At 40.4% G+C, this 17,591-nt stretch overlaps 2 protein-coding genes across 3 annotated transcripts; one reads left to right on the top strand and one right to left on the bottom strand.

The window, feature by feature from the left end:
- Positions 1 to 2,769: 2,769 nt before the first annotated feature.
- LOC117257792 (glucose-induced degradation protein 8-B homolog) lies at positions 2,770 to 7,578 on the bottom strand. Its single transcript, XM_033628115.2, has 5 exons — positions 7,394 to 7,578; positions 6,944 to 7,071; positions 6,631 to 6,827; positions 6,043 to 6,240; positions 2,770 to 4,343 (listed from the first exon to the last, which is right to left on the bottom strand). Exons 2-5 carry the CDS (start codon positions 7,062 to 7,064, stop codon positions 4,170 to 4,172), a joined length of 690 nt encoding a protein of 229 aa, XP_033484006.1. The 5' UTR covers positions 7,065 to 7,071; positions 7,394 to 7,578; the 3' UTR covers positions 2,770 to 4,169.
- Positions 7,579 to 10,459: 2,881 nt separating this feature from the next.
- Positions 10,460 to 17,360, top strand: dnajc5aa (DnaJ (Hsp40) homolog, subfamily C, member 5aa). 2 transcript variants are annotated; one of them, XM_033630248.2, is made up of 5 exons: positions 10,460 to 10,609; positions 11,493 to 11,621; positions 11,733 to 11,946; positions 12,327 to 12,498; positions 14,801 to 17,360. In XM_033630248.2, exons 2-5 carry the CDS (start codon positions 11,512 to 11,514, stop codon positions 14,902 to 14,904), a joined length of 600 nt encoding a protein of 199 aa, XP_033486139.1. In that variant the 5' UTR covers positions 10,460 to 10,609; positions 11,493 to 11,511; the 3' UTR covers positions 14,905 to 17,360. The 2 variants fall into 2 exon arrangements, with proteins under 2 accessions (XP_033486139.1, XP_033486140.1); XM_033630249.2 differs by having other exon boundaries at positions 10,486 to 10,622.
- The last annotated feature ends 231 nt before the right edge of the window (positions 17,361 to 17,591 follow it).

Below are 17,591 nucleotides of genomic sequence, written 5' to 3'. Positions count from 1 at the left end.
GCAGGATCTGGAGCTGCTGTATAACTCTATTGTTCAGGCAGGTGAACAAGGCATCACAGTAATCAAGGCAGGAGGATATAAGAACATGTTTGACTTTCTCTACTGCACATTTGGAGAGGTTCCTCAGCAGGTAAAAACAAGACTGGACTACATGTTTTACATGTTGCTCCAGAGTCAAAATACTGTCCAGAGTAACACCCAGATTTCTTGAACCTCATGTTATGGTCGGAGTGAGGGGGCCGAGGAGTGGCTAAATTTGTTTGAGATGCATTCAGGGCTAATGATGAGAACTTCTGTCTTTTCAGAGTAAATTTTAGGCAGTTTTTTTAAATGTCATACAGGCAACTGTGAAGAGATGCTAATTTACTGGTGTCACAGGGTTTAAAAGACAGGTGGAGCTGTGTATCATTTGCATAGCTATGCAAAGAGATGTTGTGATGATGTATTATCTGTCCCAGGGGTAGGATGTAGAGGGTGAAGGGAACAGGTACCAAAACTGATCCTTGTGGTATTCCTTGTTTTGACAGAGCACTTCTTGAGGAATATTTCCCAACTGTGACAATTTTTTCCCCTGTTGGTTATATATGAAGAAAATCAGTCCAGAGTGGTTCCAGTAATACCCGCCCACTGTCTCAGTCCCTCTGTAGGAATGGAACGGTCAGCTGTGTAAAAAGCTGCACTGAGGTCAAGCAACATTAACACAGAACATGCACCTGAGTCTGCAGCTTTCAATATGTCATTTGTGACGCTGAGGAGAAAACCAGACTGAAATTTTTCTAATACATTGTTGTTAAGTGTCTGTAAGAGTTGGTCCAGCACTACCTTTTCTAGGATCTTAGATACAAAGGTGAGTTTGGAGATAGGCCGGAAGTTTTTCAAATCTGTGGGACCTAAACCAGAGGCCTGTACTACGAAGCCAGTTCAAGTTACCTGGGATATCTTTTCGTTATCTGGCTTGATTGACCCTAAAATTATCCGTCTGGTACAAAGCTGGTTATCAACTAGTTCAGTCAACTCTGGGTTTTTCTATCCAGCCACGAGCGCGTTCAAGCGAAAGTGGCGGGAGTGTTAATTACAAGCAACATCATCAGAACTATGAATGAAGGAGGCTGATTCATAGTTGAGAGTTGAAATGGTACCTGAAGTGTCTGCAACTGTGAGACAGTAAAATGTCAATGGTGCTGGATATATGCTGAGATGTTGGCCAAGACTTAGATTACATGTAGGTGTCACTGGGCTATATGTGACATTAGTGTAGAGTATTTTTAGGTATTTAGTTGGATGATGATGAAACTACTCTGAATATGTCACATAAAACACTTCAAAGTAACACCAGACTGTTTCTGCTTCTGAAGTAAAGGGTGGATTATAACCTATTGTTAATGACTGATGAGGTGTGTCTGACCCAAATGTTGCTTTTATAATAATGAGAGCCAATTAACAGTGTGTTTGGAACAGAGTGTGTATTTTTCTAATAACATATTTTATCCTAGTTCTCATCAAGCAGGCGTCTCGTTATTTTGAGCTGCAGTGATGAAATCAGAGTGTAAAATAGCAACACTGTCACTGCAGACTAAAATTGAAATAAGTTAAATTCATACGTGAAAATCCTGCTAGAATCATGTGTTCAGTGTTGTTCACGATCTCTTTTTGTTAGAAGCTCTGTTTTAAAACTGAAATAGAGCACTGGAACAATGAAATGACTCTTCTGACCTGTAACAACATACAGGCTCCTCTTTTTTACCTGAAACTCGAGACTTTTGCCCATAGATACATTTCTCTTCAGTGATCTGATGGTCAGAGGTCAGGGTGTTGACAAACTGTGATCTGATACTCTGAAGTTAACCTGCTCCAGAGCGGGTTAGCTGTTCAGCATAAGTTACCACGGTGATTTATCCTGGTAAAAAGAGAACCAGGTTCGTAGTCCTGAAAATCCAGAGTTAATCTGACGTTACCTCGCTAACTCCAAATCCCGCTTCGTAGTACAGGCCTGTAGTTCCTTCAGCAGCAGTTCAACACAGGCAGTTTTCACAAGATCAGGTACAACTCCAGAGGACAGAACTATTGATGATGTCAGCAGCGCAGGGTCGAGTGACTATTGCTTCTTTTAACAGCTTTGTTGGGATGATATCAAGGGGACTCAAGGAGGGATTCACAAGTGACACAGTTTTCTCACGTTTCTGCAGTGATATTAGTCTGAAGTAATCTAAAACATTCAAGGAGGGGTAAGGGAGGTCAGCTGTAGAGGTGGGAGAGGTGATATTTGCTCTAATAAGATCAATCATATCTGAGAAATAAAGAATTTTGTTGCAGTTGACAGGAGAGGAAACGTCTACAACTGGAGGGGGGGTTACAAGCAGCACTGAACAGTACTCTGGGGTTGTGCTGGTTCGCAGTGATCAGCTGTGAGAAATGATGGTCCCTAGCTGCCTTTACCTTAGAAGTGTATGAAACTAGCAGTTCTTTAAACAGTGAGTAATGAACCTGCAGTTTACTGGACTTCCACCTCCGTCCCATTTTTCTACAGGTTCTTTTGAGGGTACAAAATTACTCATTCATCCATGGATCTGTTACTTATTTTAAACTACTTAAATAAATTCATAGAATAAAATCATAAAAATTGGGTAAAATATTGTGGAAAGGTTGTGAGCATTCACTTGTAAAATGTGCTGAAACCCTGTGTAAATATACAAAATGTCAGTGGATCTTCCTCTATAATTTGCATACATCCACACTCACAACCCAGAAAACAAACAAACAGCTCTTGTATGGTTCACAAAAGTTTTGTTTATTTTAATAATTGCAAATCTGATCTTAAAAATGTTGAATAATAAAAGGGATGTGAGCTCTCTGGGTCTCAGTATTTGTCAAAGCCAATATCTATAAAGACAATACAACCTTAAAAGAAATTAAGGATGGACAACTAGCAGCAAGTTTGTTTTTTTATATATAAAAGTAAACAAACCAAACAAAATAAACAAGCACAAGAGCCTTTCCCCATTGAGAAAAGAAAAAATAAAAGATACACTTACATGCAGTTAAAGTGAAAATACTAACGGCTTTAAAAGTGGTAAAATGGACAGCAAGTTCTGTGACTTTCAGATTCAACAATGCTTTTGATTATTTATCATTAAGTACCAAAACAAAACCAATAAACAAAATAATCAGTTCCGGTCTGAATAGATTTCAAAATGTGAGTTTTTGAACTTCAGAGTTGCCGTAGTTGGCACCGTCACTCTTTAGCAATTCTCAATCAAACAGCCCTTTCTCTCAAGCAGCGTATAAACCCTCCCTCCATCAGTGGGAATGGCAGAACATCATCCTCATCATCACCTCAGCCCCTCTTTGTAACATAAAACCAAACACTGTTGGAGCATGTCAGGGGGGATGTGCATACTGCCGGCTCAGGAAAGACCGAAGAGGGCTAAAACTCAGTAAGGAAGCCATTTCTGATTTTAACCCGTCAGTCAGGACGTATTTCACCCTCTCACACACACGTGAAATGATAAATTTTGCAAGGCAGTTCATCCCATAGACACATCGTAAAGATACAACAAATCATAAAATATTATATTAATTCAAACTATATTACATTAATAAAGCGTATCTTTCCATTTAATTGAAAAATACTCACATTTTGTGTATGAAATTTAAATCTTAAACTTATTTCTGATTTGAAACAATCTAGACTCATGCGGTGTGTCATTAATCGTGTGTCTGCTGTTTCAAAGACCGTTCCAAGTGTCCTCCCCACCATCCTGCAGAGCCTTGACTTTGGCTCCACGCACGCCACAACACTTACATTGTTTATTTATACCGCCAACACTCTCTCTTGCAAAATAAAGTCTCGGAGGGGTAAATGGTCACAATAATTAATACTACTGACTTTAGAAAGACAAAATATAAAACAGCAATCTGAATTTTGTCATCTCCTAGATTGAATTTAAAATCCAGGATCAGTATTTAAACGAAATAATTCCTGTCAAATTTGCAAATACAGCAATTTACAGTCTGCACAATGAGTTAAGTTTTAATCTCTCATGAATGAAACATGAAAAAAAAAACAACGTAGCATTTGTTTATACATATATGTTACCTGGTTGTCACACAGTCACTGACTGATCATAAATTAAGGGGACGTGGAAGGTGGTTGTTCTTGTCTGTTATGTTCACTTGGGGTCCTCGATGGTGCCCGTGCTAAGGTCAGTCATTTTGGGGTATTTCACCTTCTTCTGGTCGAGCTCATTCTGTGCCCACAGCAGTAACTTCAGGAGTTTTGCCAGTTTGGGCGTCGATTCCCTGTTTTCATAGTCCAGCACAGCTTGGTTCACCTCGCTCCACACCTGCACATCAAGATATGAGCTGCAGTCAGACAGGGTTGAGATTTTCACAGTATGATCGTCTCAGAAAATATCACAGTATCACAGTATTAGAGAAATTATATTATCATCAGCCAAAATGACCCTTAAAAGGAATGAAAATGGAAGGGTTATTGTTGGTTGAACAAATATTTTACTACTATAACTGAAACTTAAAACTATTGTGTTAATGGAAGTATGTGTAAAAAGTTTCCCCTTTAAATATAACTAAATCAAAGGGGGGTTCTTCGTCCAATTGCACTTTTTTCCCCCAATATCGTAGATAAGCAAATGTACACAGCATGATAACTGTCAACTTTGTATCACAGTATACCTTGAAATCAGTATATTGCTGCAACCCTACAGTCAAAGTAAAACTAACAAGTTATCACCTGCATTCACTGCGTGCATACACGCAGTCTGAAACACCTCTGCCACAACACGCAACGATTCAGTAGCCTCATTTCAGTGAGGCTGCTTTCACACTCAACCTGTTTGGTTCAGTTCTTTCTAACAAACAAACTCTTGTGTTTGTGCGTTTGCTTGTTTGATTCAAATTATTTAGTCTGAGGTGAAACGCTCCACTGAACTGTTCAGGAAACACTTTTAAAATAAAAAGACCTGTGTAAGCCATGAATGCATTTATGTAAATCTTTTGGTAGACATGTAAATGTGTATGAACGTCAGCAGGTGAATGCAGGGTTTTCCCTGATAAACATGTTGTGATAATATCCAACTCAGTCCATTATAAAGTGTATAATTTAGCAATCCCACATTAATACCCCACTAATGTTGCTGTTCAAGATGTTTCTTTTCTGCAGTCTAAGGGTTCCGACACACTAAGTCAAAGGTCAGCCGTGGGTCAGTGTCAGGCCTCTGGTGAGTGTCTGTGGCTGTAATGTTTTAAGGTGTGTCCTGCATTGTTGGAGATATCCGGCCCTTGTTTGCTGTTTTTTTGTAGATTCAGCATGTTGAATCACTGTTGGAGTCGGCAGAGCCCATCGGTGAATGAAATTACTCTGATTGGCAGTTTAACTCAGGGCACAAGAGGACAAACAGAAGTGGGGAAAACAAACAAACAGCTAAAGACAGGAGGGCGTGAGATCGAGACAAACTTGTTCTATTAGATAACTTTTTTTTTTTTTTTTTTTATCCATTGAGCTCTTCAGCAGAGATGACTTCTAAGCGTTTGTGTTATGGTTCGCCAGCGCACGATAAATATGCTTTGTTCTTTCAACATCGGGCTGTGTTGGTGGCTACCTGGTTAACTAGCGTCTTGACTCTGTCCTGTCGATCTTCCGCTTCCCTTTTTGAATGACAAATATAGACTATCGCAGTCTACTGGTATGCAGTTATTTCCTCTCAAACAGGTCCAGAGCGTACGCTCTAGTTGGCTGTGGTCTTTGCAATGTGTCCATGTACAACTTTTTAGCTGAAACACAGGAGATGTGACTACATATCAGTCACCCTTCACCACTAGTTCTTGAATGTAGGTTTGGCGTGTGTGCACCTTAATATTACATATGCATATGATGCTCACAATTATGTCCTTGGTCTGGACCAAACAAACCACTTAAAGTGTGAAAGCTCCCTATAACTGAATTGACGTGAAAGGTTGAACTGTTACAAAATAACAATTCAGTCTAATGAACAGGCAAAAAACTCAGATAAAACACCGGCTCACCTTTTGCCGCTGCATCATGTTAAGTAGGTCTCCAAAGGGCGACTCCTCTGGGTTGTCGAAGGCCAGGAGGGCTAGTGTTCTCTCCATCTCTGTCAGACACTCGCGGCTCTCCTCCCCCTGCTCGGCCAACTGCGTCTGGGCAAACTCCAGCGCTGACTCAGTCTCCCTTAGCCTGATTAACTCAATCAAATGTTGCTGCTGCAAGAGGGAAAACACAAGCAGTGAATGTTGAAGTTCAAGCTTTGTCCAATATCACAATGTTTTCCTGTTTAACTACGAAAGAAGACAAAGAACATGATGTCATCATGTATGACAGCAGTCTGGGTTATTACCTACAAGGGACTGAGGGGATTAAATGTTAACATTTTAACACCACTGTTACTTCGGCTTAATCTCACTGCTGTCAAGGGAAGATGTGCTCTTGCTTATTTCTAAAGTCTGAGAAGTTCACCAAATCAGATCTCAGGCTCACATATTCTGTCTACCATAATCATGACTTGCATTATATCACACCGACAACTTTCCAGTTCACAGGAGGCACACACTAAAATCACAACTACTGACTGCAAACCTCCACGCCAAATGTACCTGCAGATGAAAATACAAGTATCGATTGGTGTCGAGCAGCTCAGGGTGTAGGCTGTTGATGAGTGCAATAGCTTCTTGTATCTGTCCCTTCAGGATCATCTCTCTAATCTTTATCCTCTCATCCAAAGAGTCCAGGTCCACACTTGGCTCAATCCCAGACTCCATCCGAAACTTCTCCGCAGCCTCTTTGAACCCCTCTTGAAACATGTGGACACAGATACAGAGACAAAGACATTAAAGACAGTTAACTTATGAGTATATGGACTGGTACAAGTTGTACATTGAGCTCAGAGTCACTGCAGTCACGCCTCACCTGTCACCAGGTAATTCATAATGAGCCTGTTCATGTCCGCCCTCTGTATGTGAACATTGTTTAATTTGTCCATCCACTCTTCTTTTGTGATGTCCTCTGGCTTTTCAGCATAACTCATCATTGGGATCCTGGAAAGACAAAAATCCAGTGGAAACGTGAGCAAGACTGACACAGCTTGGTCACAGTTTGTACCTACACGAACAGAAACGTTACAACCGTGCAGAGACAGATATTAGGAAATGAACGCTAACATATGCTACTGGCAGAAAAAATGCCGAAGTAATATCTAAACAATAAACACGATATTTCTATGATTAAACAGCGGTTGGGGGCTTTCTAACACCGCTAAATAATAATTAGGAGATTCTCCGAGGCTTCCAAAACAAACCCATTTCCTCCTGGGCAACAGCGCTGGCTAGTTAGCAGCCTGTGTGCGTTGACACAACTCACCGTGCAAACACAACGTCCGGCGACTGTCCTTTCTCACGGCCGCGAGGAGACGATGACGAGAAAATAAATTCACAGTTTGCCCTCGGTGCTTTTTAGGAGCAATAAAGGTGTAAACTGCGGCTACACTGTCAAGCTTTTCGCGGCTAGCTAACTAACCAAGCTAATGTGATAACCTCGCGATAGGAGCGTCAGCCCTGCGAGCTCTGTGATTGGTGGGGGCGGTGACGTCACGGTTGCCGAGGAACAGTACAGTCGGTGCAGCGGATGGTCAAATCTGATCTGCTGTGGGAATGTTTGTTTGGTTTTTTGGCCTGTGTGTACACCTATATATCTATATTATACATTAACCCATCTCCCAACAAGTTAAAGGAAATAATAGAATAATAAAAACATAAATGCAGATGCTCGATTGTTGACTAAATGGCTTGATGACAGTCAATATGGAGGTGAATTACATGCCTATGACACATTCACCAGATCTCAACCCAATTGAACATTTATGGGCAAAGCTGGGTTAACCAACCGGGCAAATTGGACAACAGCCCCAGGCCCCAGAGAGCAAGCAGCCAGACCTGCCATCATACCTCGTCACTGCATGCCTGCCTTATGTGGGCTCGTTTGTTTGCTTTTTAGTCTGTGTTCTTCAAATTCTGTGATGTAATGTGATTTTACTTTGTCATGCCTGTGCTAACTGCCTGCACTGCACGTCCTGTTCTGCATGATGCATGCCTGACTCACCTAAGCTTTTTGTCCTGTTTATCTGCTTCATGTTACTCTTTCTCCTGTTCTAATGTTGTACAGTGTGTGTTTTATTGTTGTTTTAATGACTATTTTAACATTGATCATGAGACAACAGTTAAATTTTAGCATTTTGGCCAACACAGGCCCATTTACAGGGATTCACTGTCCTTTAAAAGAAATAAAAAATCTAATAAATCCATATGGACCCCCCAAAACTACAGATTTACTGCATGTTATTGAGGGATTGGATGCAAATTTTGCTAGGGCAGTTGCACCTCCAAAATTCAACGTAAGACAAGATGGGTCCTGCATTATTAGCCAATGTTGTTCCCATGTTTTGCAGGAGGGGCTGTCAGAATCTAATTATGTCAGATTATTGGTGCTCACAGGTTGCATTGTCTGTAATAATGTGTTAATTGGATCACTAAGTAACGTAACAAACAAACAGAAAACAAACCCAGCCGGCAGACTAGAAGGTCAGTTTTGGACAATTCTACGAAATCCTGGGTTGTGTTCAATGACTTTAGATTAATATTTATATTCTAATATTTGTGCTGTCAATGAAAGGCATAAACAAAGGGTATGATCAATGTGTCAAGGAGGGCGGGGACTAATACTGCAGTCAACCCCTTGACTAAAATTGAACTTAAATATATTGTGAGCTCAAACAATGCAAAAGGACAAGTTAATATAAATATTGTATATGCATGGAAGTTGTGGTGCTGTAAGTGGTTTCTTAGCTATGGGTCAGTGAAGTACTGTCATTTGTAGAATTGGGGGATTGCACTCCCTGTGAATGATAATAGGCCCGACATTTTGACATAGTGGGAAAACCACAGGTGGTGCTAATAGTTTTGTTTGCAATTGCTGGGATAACCCCAGCTGGACCGATCTCATATGGATATTTCTTTGATGTTTCTACAACAAGTTTGGTTCTTGGAACAAAATTAAAATTTGAGAGATGTTGCACAAGACAAGATGGGTCTTCCAGGGACCCCTGGATGGTTCATGGCCCTCACACAGCTGCCTTACTGTCCTTGTGGCATGTGGCATGATGCCTCTGCTGGTGGACTGTCCCACTCACAAAGTCAGATGTCTGACAAAAGCAGAAATATTAAACACTGCATAGATACTCTAAGAGTTTGTCCCACAGGGCATCACTCTGATGAACACTTAAATCACTCATACACTGCCAATAACCCTGTAACATCAAAACATCTGCATGCTCCCATTGTAGACTTTATTTAGTTTTAGTTTAAAATGCATTGTTTTTTAAAATGTACATATCATCATGCACTGTCTCTGTCAATATAAATCCTGCACACTGCACATACAAAAGGCTAGACTTGTGTACATCATCCAGTCCTTATATATCCATTCAGTATTTATGTTTTTACACTATTTGTATAGTTTACAAGTTATAGAACACTTTACTTATATATATAGACTTTTTTTTTTTATATATATACCTATTTTTAAGTACTTGTGTACATAATATTCCTGTCTGTTCTGCACCTTTATTTGTTCAGCTTTGTTGTCCTTATTAGCTGATATGTCTAGTTCTGTGTAAATACATTGAGAGCAATGAAAAACGGAGTCAAACTCCTTGTATGTGTAGGCTACACATACTTATCGTAAGTGCTATATCGTAGGCAACTGGACTTGCTTGCGTTTCTTGAAGACGTTTCGCTTCTCATCCAAGCAGCTTCTTCAGTTCTAAATGACTGGTACGAAGTTGCAGGCTGTGTAGGTGGGAACCCTTGCAGAGTCGTAGGGGTCACGTGAGCTCTTAGTTTCAGAGTCGTTTAGGTCACTTTATTTATTTGTGCAAAAACTGGTATAAATCGTTAATTTTTTTAATTTTTTTTAAATAATTTTTTATTGATAGCTTTAACACTGTCTGGTTACTTCCTGGTGTAACCTGTGGTTGCCTGGCAACTGCTCAGGGCCACGACAAATATATTTTATTTGACAAATAAAAGTGCAAAATCATAATTTTATATAGCATTTAATTATTATATGTTATGTAAATTAGTGAGCTTGTCTCCAGTCTTTGTGCTTAACTGCATAATTAACCGTATAATTAACGGACAGGTCGCCGAAACGATTAACCGTATTTTCCAAAATGTCGCACTTGCTTTACGTCTCTCCACTCGGTGTTAAGTGACTGAATGAGCAGTTTCTGTGTCTGTAGCAGCAGAATTCAGACTGACAGTGCTGTATCCGCACCCCCCTCGCATCCAGCATCCCCTCTCCATCATCTCAGTCCGCTTGTGCACGCGCACGTCGGGTCGCCATGGGGTGTTGGGGGGCGGGGCGGAGCCAGCGTACTGCTGCAGCTGTCCATGATTGTGTGGTGGGAGCCAGAGAGGGTCCGGGTACGTGCGAGATGCAGCCATAGTCACGCTACACTGTCTCAAACATTACAACCTGCTGGGATCGTCAGTGCTGCAGCGCATCAGAGCCGACTGAAAGGTGAGGCCGGAAGGTGCATTTCCATCTTTTATTCGTCTTTTACTGCCCCTTGCCCTTGAAAATTACTGCTGACGATCCATCCCTGGCACGCATCAAGAACAGGCCAGGAAGCGAACCAACATGGATGCTGTGCGCTATAGCAGTGCTGCTGATGATGCTTGCACAGAGATTATGCTCCTAGCATCGTATCCACACAGTCTAATCCTCCTTATAGACAATTTACAGCGGGATGCGACTCGTGTTTAAGAGGAATTTAACACACATGAGCCAGAACAGACAGTTTTTGGTAAAAAGGTGTTTAAAAAAAGGGCTTCAAATAGACTGGCTATTCATTTGTGTCAAGATGACACCCATTTGGAAGCAGCTATGTTCTCAGGAATGGCTTTTTCTTTTAACTTGCAGCCTCAATTTGCTAAATCTTTTCCTCTTGCAGCATGGTTGACTGTATAGATGTCAGTTAGTGATTTACTCACAGCAGCAGAGGCAGTCAGTGGTCCTGCCAACATGTCACTGTTACAGCTATGTAGAAATGTAACTGGACAATTTACATCAGAGGGGTGCCATTTACACTGAAAAACTGTGAACATTGAATTAGTGCAGCGAAATATGATAAATCTAGCATGTTGCCTTCATGGTTGTGTGACTGTTCCCTCTATATTTCAAACACAGCTGGGTCTCTCCTCATATAGCCCGTACAGGTCAGGTCTATTGACAGGATCTGACCAGCTGTTGCCTGCAGTCACACAGGCCTCACTGTAGTTAAAGGCCCCGTAATTCTTCTGCTAACAGATGTATATCATGATGAACAGACTATCTTAACACAGCAGGTCTGGTCATTACACACAGCCGGTCAATGCATTTAGTGCTCTGTTTGTGTGCCCAGCCTGTGGACGTGAGGCATCATGGCTGAGCATCAGAGGCAGCGCTCTCTGTCCACCGCTGGTGAGTCTCTCTACACCGTGTTAGGAGTTGAGAAGGTGGCCACATCCGATGATATTAAGAGATCTTACAGGTGAGCCCCCCCACCCCCCACCCCTCTCTGTGACTCAGCCTATCTCACTTAATTACCACATACACGTGTGCTGTGATTCTATTTTTGATATTTTACCGACTCTCTTCACAGGAAACTGGCGCTGAAGTTCCACCCTGACAAGAATCCTGACAATCCGGAGGCGGCTGATAAGTTCAAGGAGATAAACAACGCTCATGCGATCCTGAACGATCCCACAAAGCGTAATATCTATGACAAATATGGTTCTCTGGGACTGTATGTGGCTGAGCAGTTTGGAGAGGAGAATGTTAACACTTACTTTGTCCTTTCAAGCTGGTGGGCAAAGGTAAGACTGAGGATGGATTACTATTACATCTGTGGTTTCTCTTTACTGGTTATACTTCTCTTAAAGGGCCAGCGTGAAGGATTCAGGGGCATCTATATGTTTATATTAGTTTATAAAGACCTGAAAATAAGAATTGTGTTTATGTTACCTCAGCAATTTATATACTTGGAGTGGGTCCCTTGGAGGCCACCATGTTGCTCTACAGTAGCCCAGAATGGACAACTGGTTCTACATAGGGCCAATCGCGTCCTCGTGTTGGCCACTGAAATTAAAGCTCTGCAACCTCACAACTATATGTCACTAAATCCTCCACACTAGACCTTTAATTCTCGCTCACTCAATGGCGCTTGACTTCCTCCCGTGTATCTGCTCCCCTGCAGGCTCTGTTTGTATTCTGCGGCCTGGCCACTGGCTGCTACTTCTGTTGCTGCCTATGTTGCTGCTGTAACTGCTGCTGTGGTAAATGTAAACCACGGCCTCGGGAGGGCCAGGAGCAGGAGTTTTATGTGTCCCCCGAGGACCTGGAGGCTCAACTGCAATCTGATGAGAGAGGTGAGAGTGGCTCACCTGTGTCGACACCCCCACTTTGAATTTGTTAGAAGGAGGAGGCTGAAAAGTGACACACCCCTTTCCCTCCCTTTCCTTAATAAGACAGATATATTTAATACCTACACTGTGAATAATATTTACCTCCTCCCACTGGTATATATATATATATATATATCATAGTATGTTGTGTATTATTTATAGTAGTTTGTCTTCTATATAAATTTCTTCTGAAATTTTCTACTTCTACTAGTTTTTGGTAGCTTATGAGAATATTCATGTACTTTGTACCTAATATTAATGGTATTTAAATCATAATATATTTTGTATAGTATCCTTTGTCTTATATATAATTTTTTTCTGAATGTTTTGACATTTTGCTGCTAGTTTTTAATATCCTATTAAGAGAATATTCATATAATTTGTACTTAATATTTGTAGTGCATATATCATAATATATTATGTATTTTGTATAGTACCCTTTCATTTATATGATTTTTTTTCTAAAATGTTCTACTTTATTTTTTACTAGTTTTTGATATCTAGTTATGAGAATAGTCATGTATTTTGTACTTTATATTTCTGGTGTCTTTATGAAGATGTTTGCAGTCTGGATCTACTCATCCTTTGCTGTACTGTGACATTAATTGTATCTAATTATCTCATGAAATGTATTTTATATTGAAATTAATATTGTACAGGAGAATTTGACTTGCCATTATTACAATAATGCCATTATTATTGACATTTGTAGTGCACCTACTGGATTATTTGCCAATCAGCATGTAATTATTTAAAAGGCGCACCTGATGGGGATTAAGCACGCTGCAGATCTGATGAAGCAACATGTTGTTCAATTCTTTTCTTTTTTTAACCTCCTGCATGAGGACATTATTTTTTGGGTTTCCTGCACCTTATACTTCATTCTGTTTAACTTAGACCTGTTGTCCTCGTTCGTGGACACTTTTATGTGGCATATAGTGGTAGTAAGACCACTATACACCAATCCATGTAAAAACAAGTTAGCAGATATCTCTGCCAAGTCAATCTGCAGCCAGTCTTAACACAAAAGTGGACAAGGTGCAAAACCTGATCACAGTTTATGATTGGAACTTTAGTTTATTTATGATTAATGATGTTTGTAGTTTGATATGGCATTCATTCACTCCTGTTAGGGGTTGTGGGAGGGCTGGAGCCTATCCCAGCTGACATTGGGCGGGAGGCGGGGTACACCCTGGTGCTGTGAGGCAACAGTGCTAATCACTGCACCACTGTGCTGCCATATGGCAACAAATTTGACCAAATTTAGCATTAGTAAGAAGCTACGACACTGTTAATAAGGAGACACTCGTTTGAGGACACTGGGACTTTATTGTTGTATTATCGCAGCATTTCACACAGGCCGATGAGGTGTGACAGACTGTTCCTAAAAATGAAAAGGACGTTCGTAGCTTGGAGTTTGGAGCAAGAAACATTAATCTAGACGTACAAACCGAACAAGGCTTTTAAATATGTAATATGTATATGTATTGTTTGCAAATTTGTTTTGCCCCAACATTTCAGTGTGGCAATATGGTATCATCACACAGAACCAATTATCGATTTCTTTTATATAAATAATAATATTACAAATTAAACTTTAGGTAGCCTACTAGCATAATATAATCAACTGCTTTTTCAGTCCACTAGATACATTCTGCTGCTGCAAAAAGATGGCTGAGGTGAGATGAACAGACTTTATCTTATTCGATAAAACAGATGTTGACAAAGTTTTCCTTTGGGGACAATTTACAGTTGAAAAAAGGTAATAAATCACAATATATCGCAATATTTTATTGTAATACTCAGCAAATTGCAACATATTTAAAATCACAATCCTATTGTATCATGACTTAAGTATCGTGATAATATCGTATCGTAGATCCTCTGGTGATTCCCACCCATAACCCACAGAGTTACAAAACACTGAACAAATGCTGCACTGTTTGTCATTTTGTTTTTGCACCACAGTGATCAGGCATTTTATTATTACACAGCTATTAAAAATAAACCCAATGACCCCATATGAGGACAGATTTTTTTTCAAAAGCTACTTACTTTATAAAGACAGTGCTTAGTTTGTTTATGCTAGTTAGTTCCCACTAATTCATAATGGCTAGTAGAAATTAAACATACATACCAAACAAAAGCTGGGGTCTGAGGAAATTAAAATATAAGCTAAGTGTTAACCTGAGTATCCTTGTGTGTGCTGGAACTTTGATTTCCTTTCGGTTTTGCTGAAAACTGTCGTCTCTGTTTTGTTACACAGAGGCTGGGGGTGAGCCTATAATGCTGCAGCCATCAGCAACAGAGACAACCCAGTTGACATCGGATGGGCACCACTCCTACCACACTGACACCGGCTTCAACTAACCCCTCTGTTCCCGTCAATCCTGGCCTGCGGTCCTGCCTGCTTCCCTGCTCCACCTCCAGTGAGATGAACGAAAGGGGCAATCCATCTTTCCACTTCAGAAAGAGAGCCATGCGGAGGAGAGGGACTAGTAAGCATGGCCCATGAAAGGAACTAATGAAGTCACACATCCCTTACACCCCTCCCTGATTGGTCCACAACTTAACCCCCCCCCCCCACCCCAACACCCTCCCTCCCTGATATGAGAAGAAAAGAGAAACAACTTAAGTTTCCTTTTTATGTCTTCTTTTGTATTTCTTGGCCTTTAACCACACAGGTCGCCTACCCCACTCTCCCTCTCCCACATTCTGCATCATGGTGTAGCATGCACTGTTTATAAAACATGGTCTCCAAAGTTTCTCTCATCTTTTGCAGCATTTTTATTTTGCAAGACTCATAATGTAGGTGCATACGTATGTGCAATATGTTCAAATGAGTACAGTTCACACGGCGGAGGAGGAGGAGGAGGAGGGTGGAGTTTATGTGATATTTTATGCTGGAGGAGTGGAGAGCCATGGCTCAGGGAGGTGCTGGTTAGAGAGAGATGGTCAGTGCCATCATTAAACCTTTCGAGAACAGAGTTGTCATTTATTAGTGCAATTTTCACTTCTGATTCACAATCAATGCTTTTGCTTTGTTTTAGTTGAAAACGCCACCTGCCATCGTCAGACCAACAGTACAGTACGCCTGTGTTTGTCTGTAGTGTGTTCCCCTGAGAGTTTTTAACGTGAATCATGAGGTTGTTAAGGCACAGAGCTTTATTTGCAGACATTTTTTTAATTCCATAAATGCCTGCTGACGTAATAAGTTATTAATTAGTATTGGCGTTCCATTCCTCTGCCTCGGCTTTATTTCAGCTCCTTTCTGCGGGATGGAGACGGCTTTCCTGTCTTTCCTGCAGCACTGAACAGGCCGCCATGACAGTTGTTTTCAAGATAACTTTCATGTGGGTTCATAATTCTTACATCTATTTATGGCAGGTTTCAGCCCAGGTGGATTTGTCATGTTGTCACGACTTTATGTTGATCTGTTGTTTTCAGACCTAACAAGAATCTTTGTTTAATTTTGTTGCTTTCTTGTCACATCAGCAGATACAAAATGTTGGATTCAGAAATTAGAAGCTTGTTAACATTCAAATCATGTAGTTTTTCGCAAGTGAAGGAAATCTTGTTTTTCATTTGTGTAAAGTTTGGTAAAGCATCTTGGTTATTGGAGTAATATGATGAATCGCTGCCCTTTTTTTTCTTTGTATGTTCATTGCAACAGCCAAAATAATACATTTTTAAAGACGTCACGACTAATAGAGACTGAAAGATATTCATTTCATTTTATTTTTCTTATTGATCTGGCGCCATGTGAAGCCAAGGAGCTCCAGGTAACCCAGCTGGCTCTGATGAGCTCTGTTCATAGGTAGAAACAACAGATCTCCATCAGCAGCCGACCCGGTTCAGAGGGTGACATGTTTTTAACTCTGAGTTGTCTTGAATATGTTAGGTAGTTAATGTGATGTGGAAATAAAAAACATGTTACACTCTTCATAGTCGGGAGATAAAGCTGACGACAGAGCATCCGCATGGGGGGATGTTTTAGGTAGTGAGAAATCAGATTTCTTCATCATGTTTTTAGTCCTTGTGTTTTGAACTGAAGTCTGATGACATTTCGTCCAATGCTGTGATCGTTTTATCATTGTCGACTTTTTTGAATCCATGTAGAGTAAGAAGCTCGTCAGGCATATCATCTGTGAGCTCCGCGCTACAGGCAGCTCCACGTGAAAATGATTTTTCATATGACAGAATTTGCATATATTGCCACACATTTTGCAAATTGCCATAAATTGCCATGAAGATCTTTGCCACTCTGTCAGTTTCATAAATGCTAATAATGTGTTCCAATGGTTTACAATTGGTGAGCTCCTGTCGCCCACCCTCTGCTATTAACGGTATGGATGTTGACCTCTGTGGCCCTTGTATGATGTTTCCTGTAACCCTTGATGAAACATAGATGTTCCTGTCATGGCTTTTTCATTGAGATACTGAAAAATGCTACTGTAAATGTTCTAAGTTGAATGCACTGTGTGTTTAAAAAAACTATAATGGATCAATGATCAGGAAACAACTCCACAAAAAGACAACATAGTATATAGTGTAACTATAGTGAAATGGTTATATGATGCATTTTTGGAATTTTATTTATTTCATACTTGATGATAGCTATAATTTTAACTGGTATGGTGTTGTAATGTAACCATTACATTTTGCAAGGAATGGTTTAATGGTTACGGTCGCTTGTACATACACTTGGCCCATATAAAGTATAAACCTTAACGTTTATGTTGTAGCATGGTAATTGTGTGTCTGGAAGAAAACAAGTGGATCATTGATCTGATTTGCTGTTGTTGAATAAATGTTCCTGAACATTTTGACTTGTGACCTTCAGTTTGTTTAGTTTGGAGGTTTAAATCTGAATGACTGGAGCTGTGAAGGTTAAGATGACTAATGTTTAAAAGCAAAGCACAGACAAAACTAGCCAAAAGCCATGAACAGTGGTGGCATTAAGTATGGATTATGGAGGAACATGCACATTTGCACATGAATATACAACCTATGCCAGGTCTGCCAAGTAATATATGTATTTAAAACAAATATTAAAT

The sequence above is a fragment of the Epinephelus lanceolatus genome, chromosome 8 (assembly GCF_041903045.1).
Source record: "Epinephelus lanceolatus isolate andai-2023 chromosome 8, ASM4190304v1, whole genome shotgun sequence".
NCBI classification, from domain to species: domain Eukaryota; kingdom Metazoa; phylum Chordata; class Actinopteri; order Perciformes; family Serranidae; genus Epinephelus; species Epinephelus lanceolatus.
Note: the sequence above shows the minus strand (reverse complement) of the source record. Positions and strands in the feature narration are given on the sequence as shown.

What these genes read in the sequence shown, in the direction of transcription:
- LOC117257792 (XM_033628115.2), bottom strand. Translation starts at nt 7,064, where the DNA reads ATGATGAGTTATGCTGAAAAGCCAGAGGACATCACAAAAGAAGAGTGG. An exon ending in ACTTGTATTTTCATCTGCAG is followed by an intron (nt 6,241 to 6,630) that starts GTACATTTGGCG and finishes TCCCTCTTGCAG; the next exon opens with CAGCAACATTTGATTGAGTT. An exon ending in ACATGATGCAGCGGCAAAAG is followed by an intron (nt 4,344 to 6,042) that starts GTGAGCCGGTGT and finishes CTTGATGTGCAG; the next exon opens with GTGTGGAGCGAGGTGAACCA.
- dnajc5aa (XM_033630248.2), top strand. Translation starts at nt 11,512, where the DNA reads ATGGCTGAGCATCAGAGGCAGCGCTCTCTGTCCACCGCTGGTGAGTCT. An exon ending in GATATTAAGAGATCTTACAG is followed by an intron (nt 11,622 to 11,732) that starts GTGAGCCCCCCC and finishes CTCTCTTCACAG; the next exon opens with GAAACTGGCGCTGAAGTTCC. An exon ending in ACTGCAATCTGATGAGAGAG is followed by an intron (nt 12,499 to 14,800) that starts GTGAGAGTGGCT and finishes TTTGTTACACAG; the next exon opens with AGGCTGGGGGTGAGCCTATA.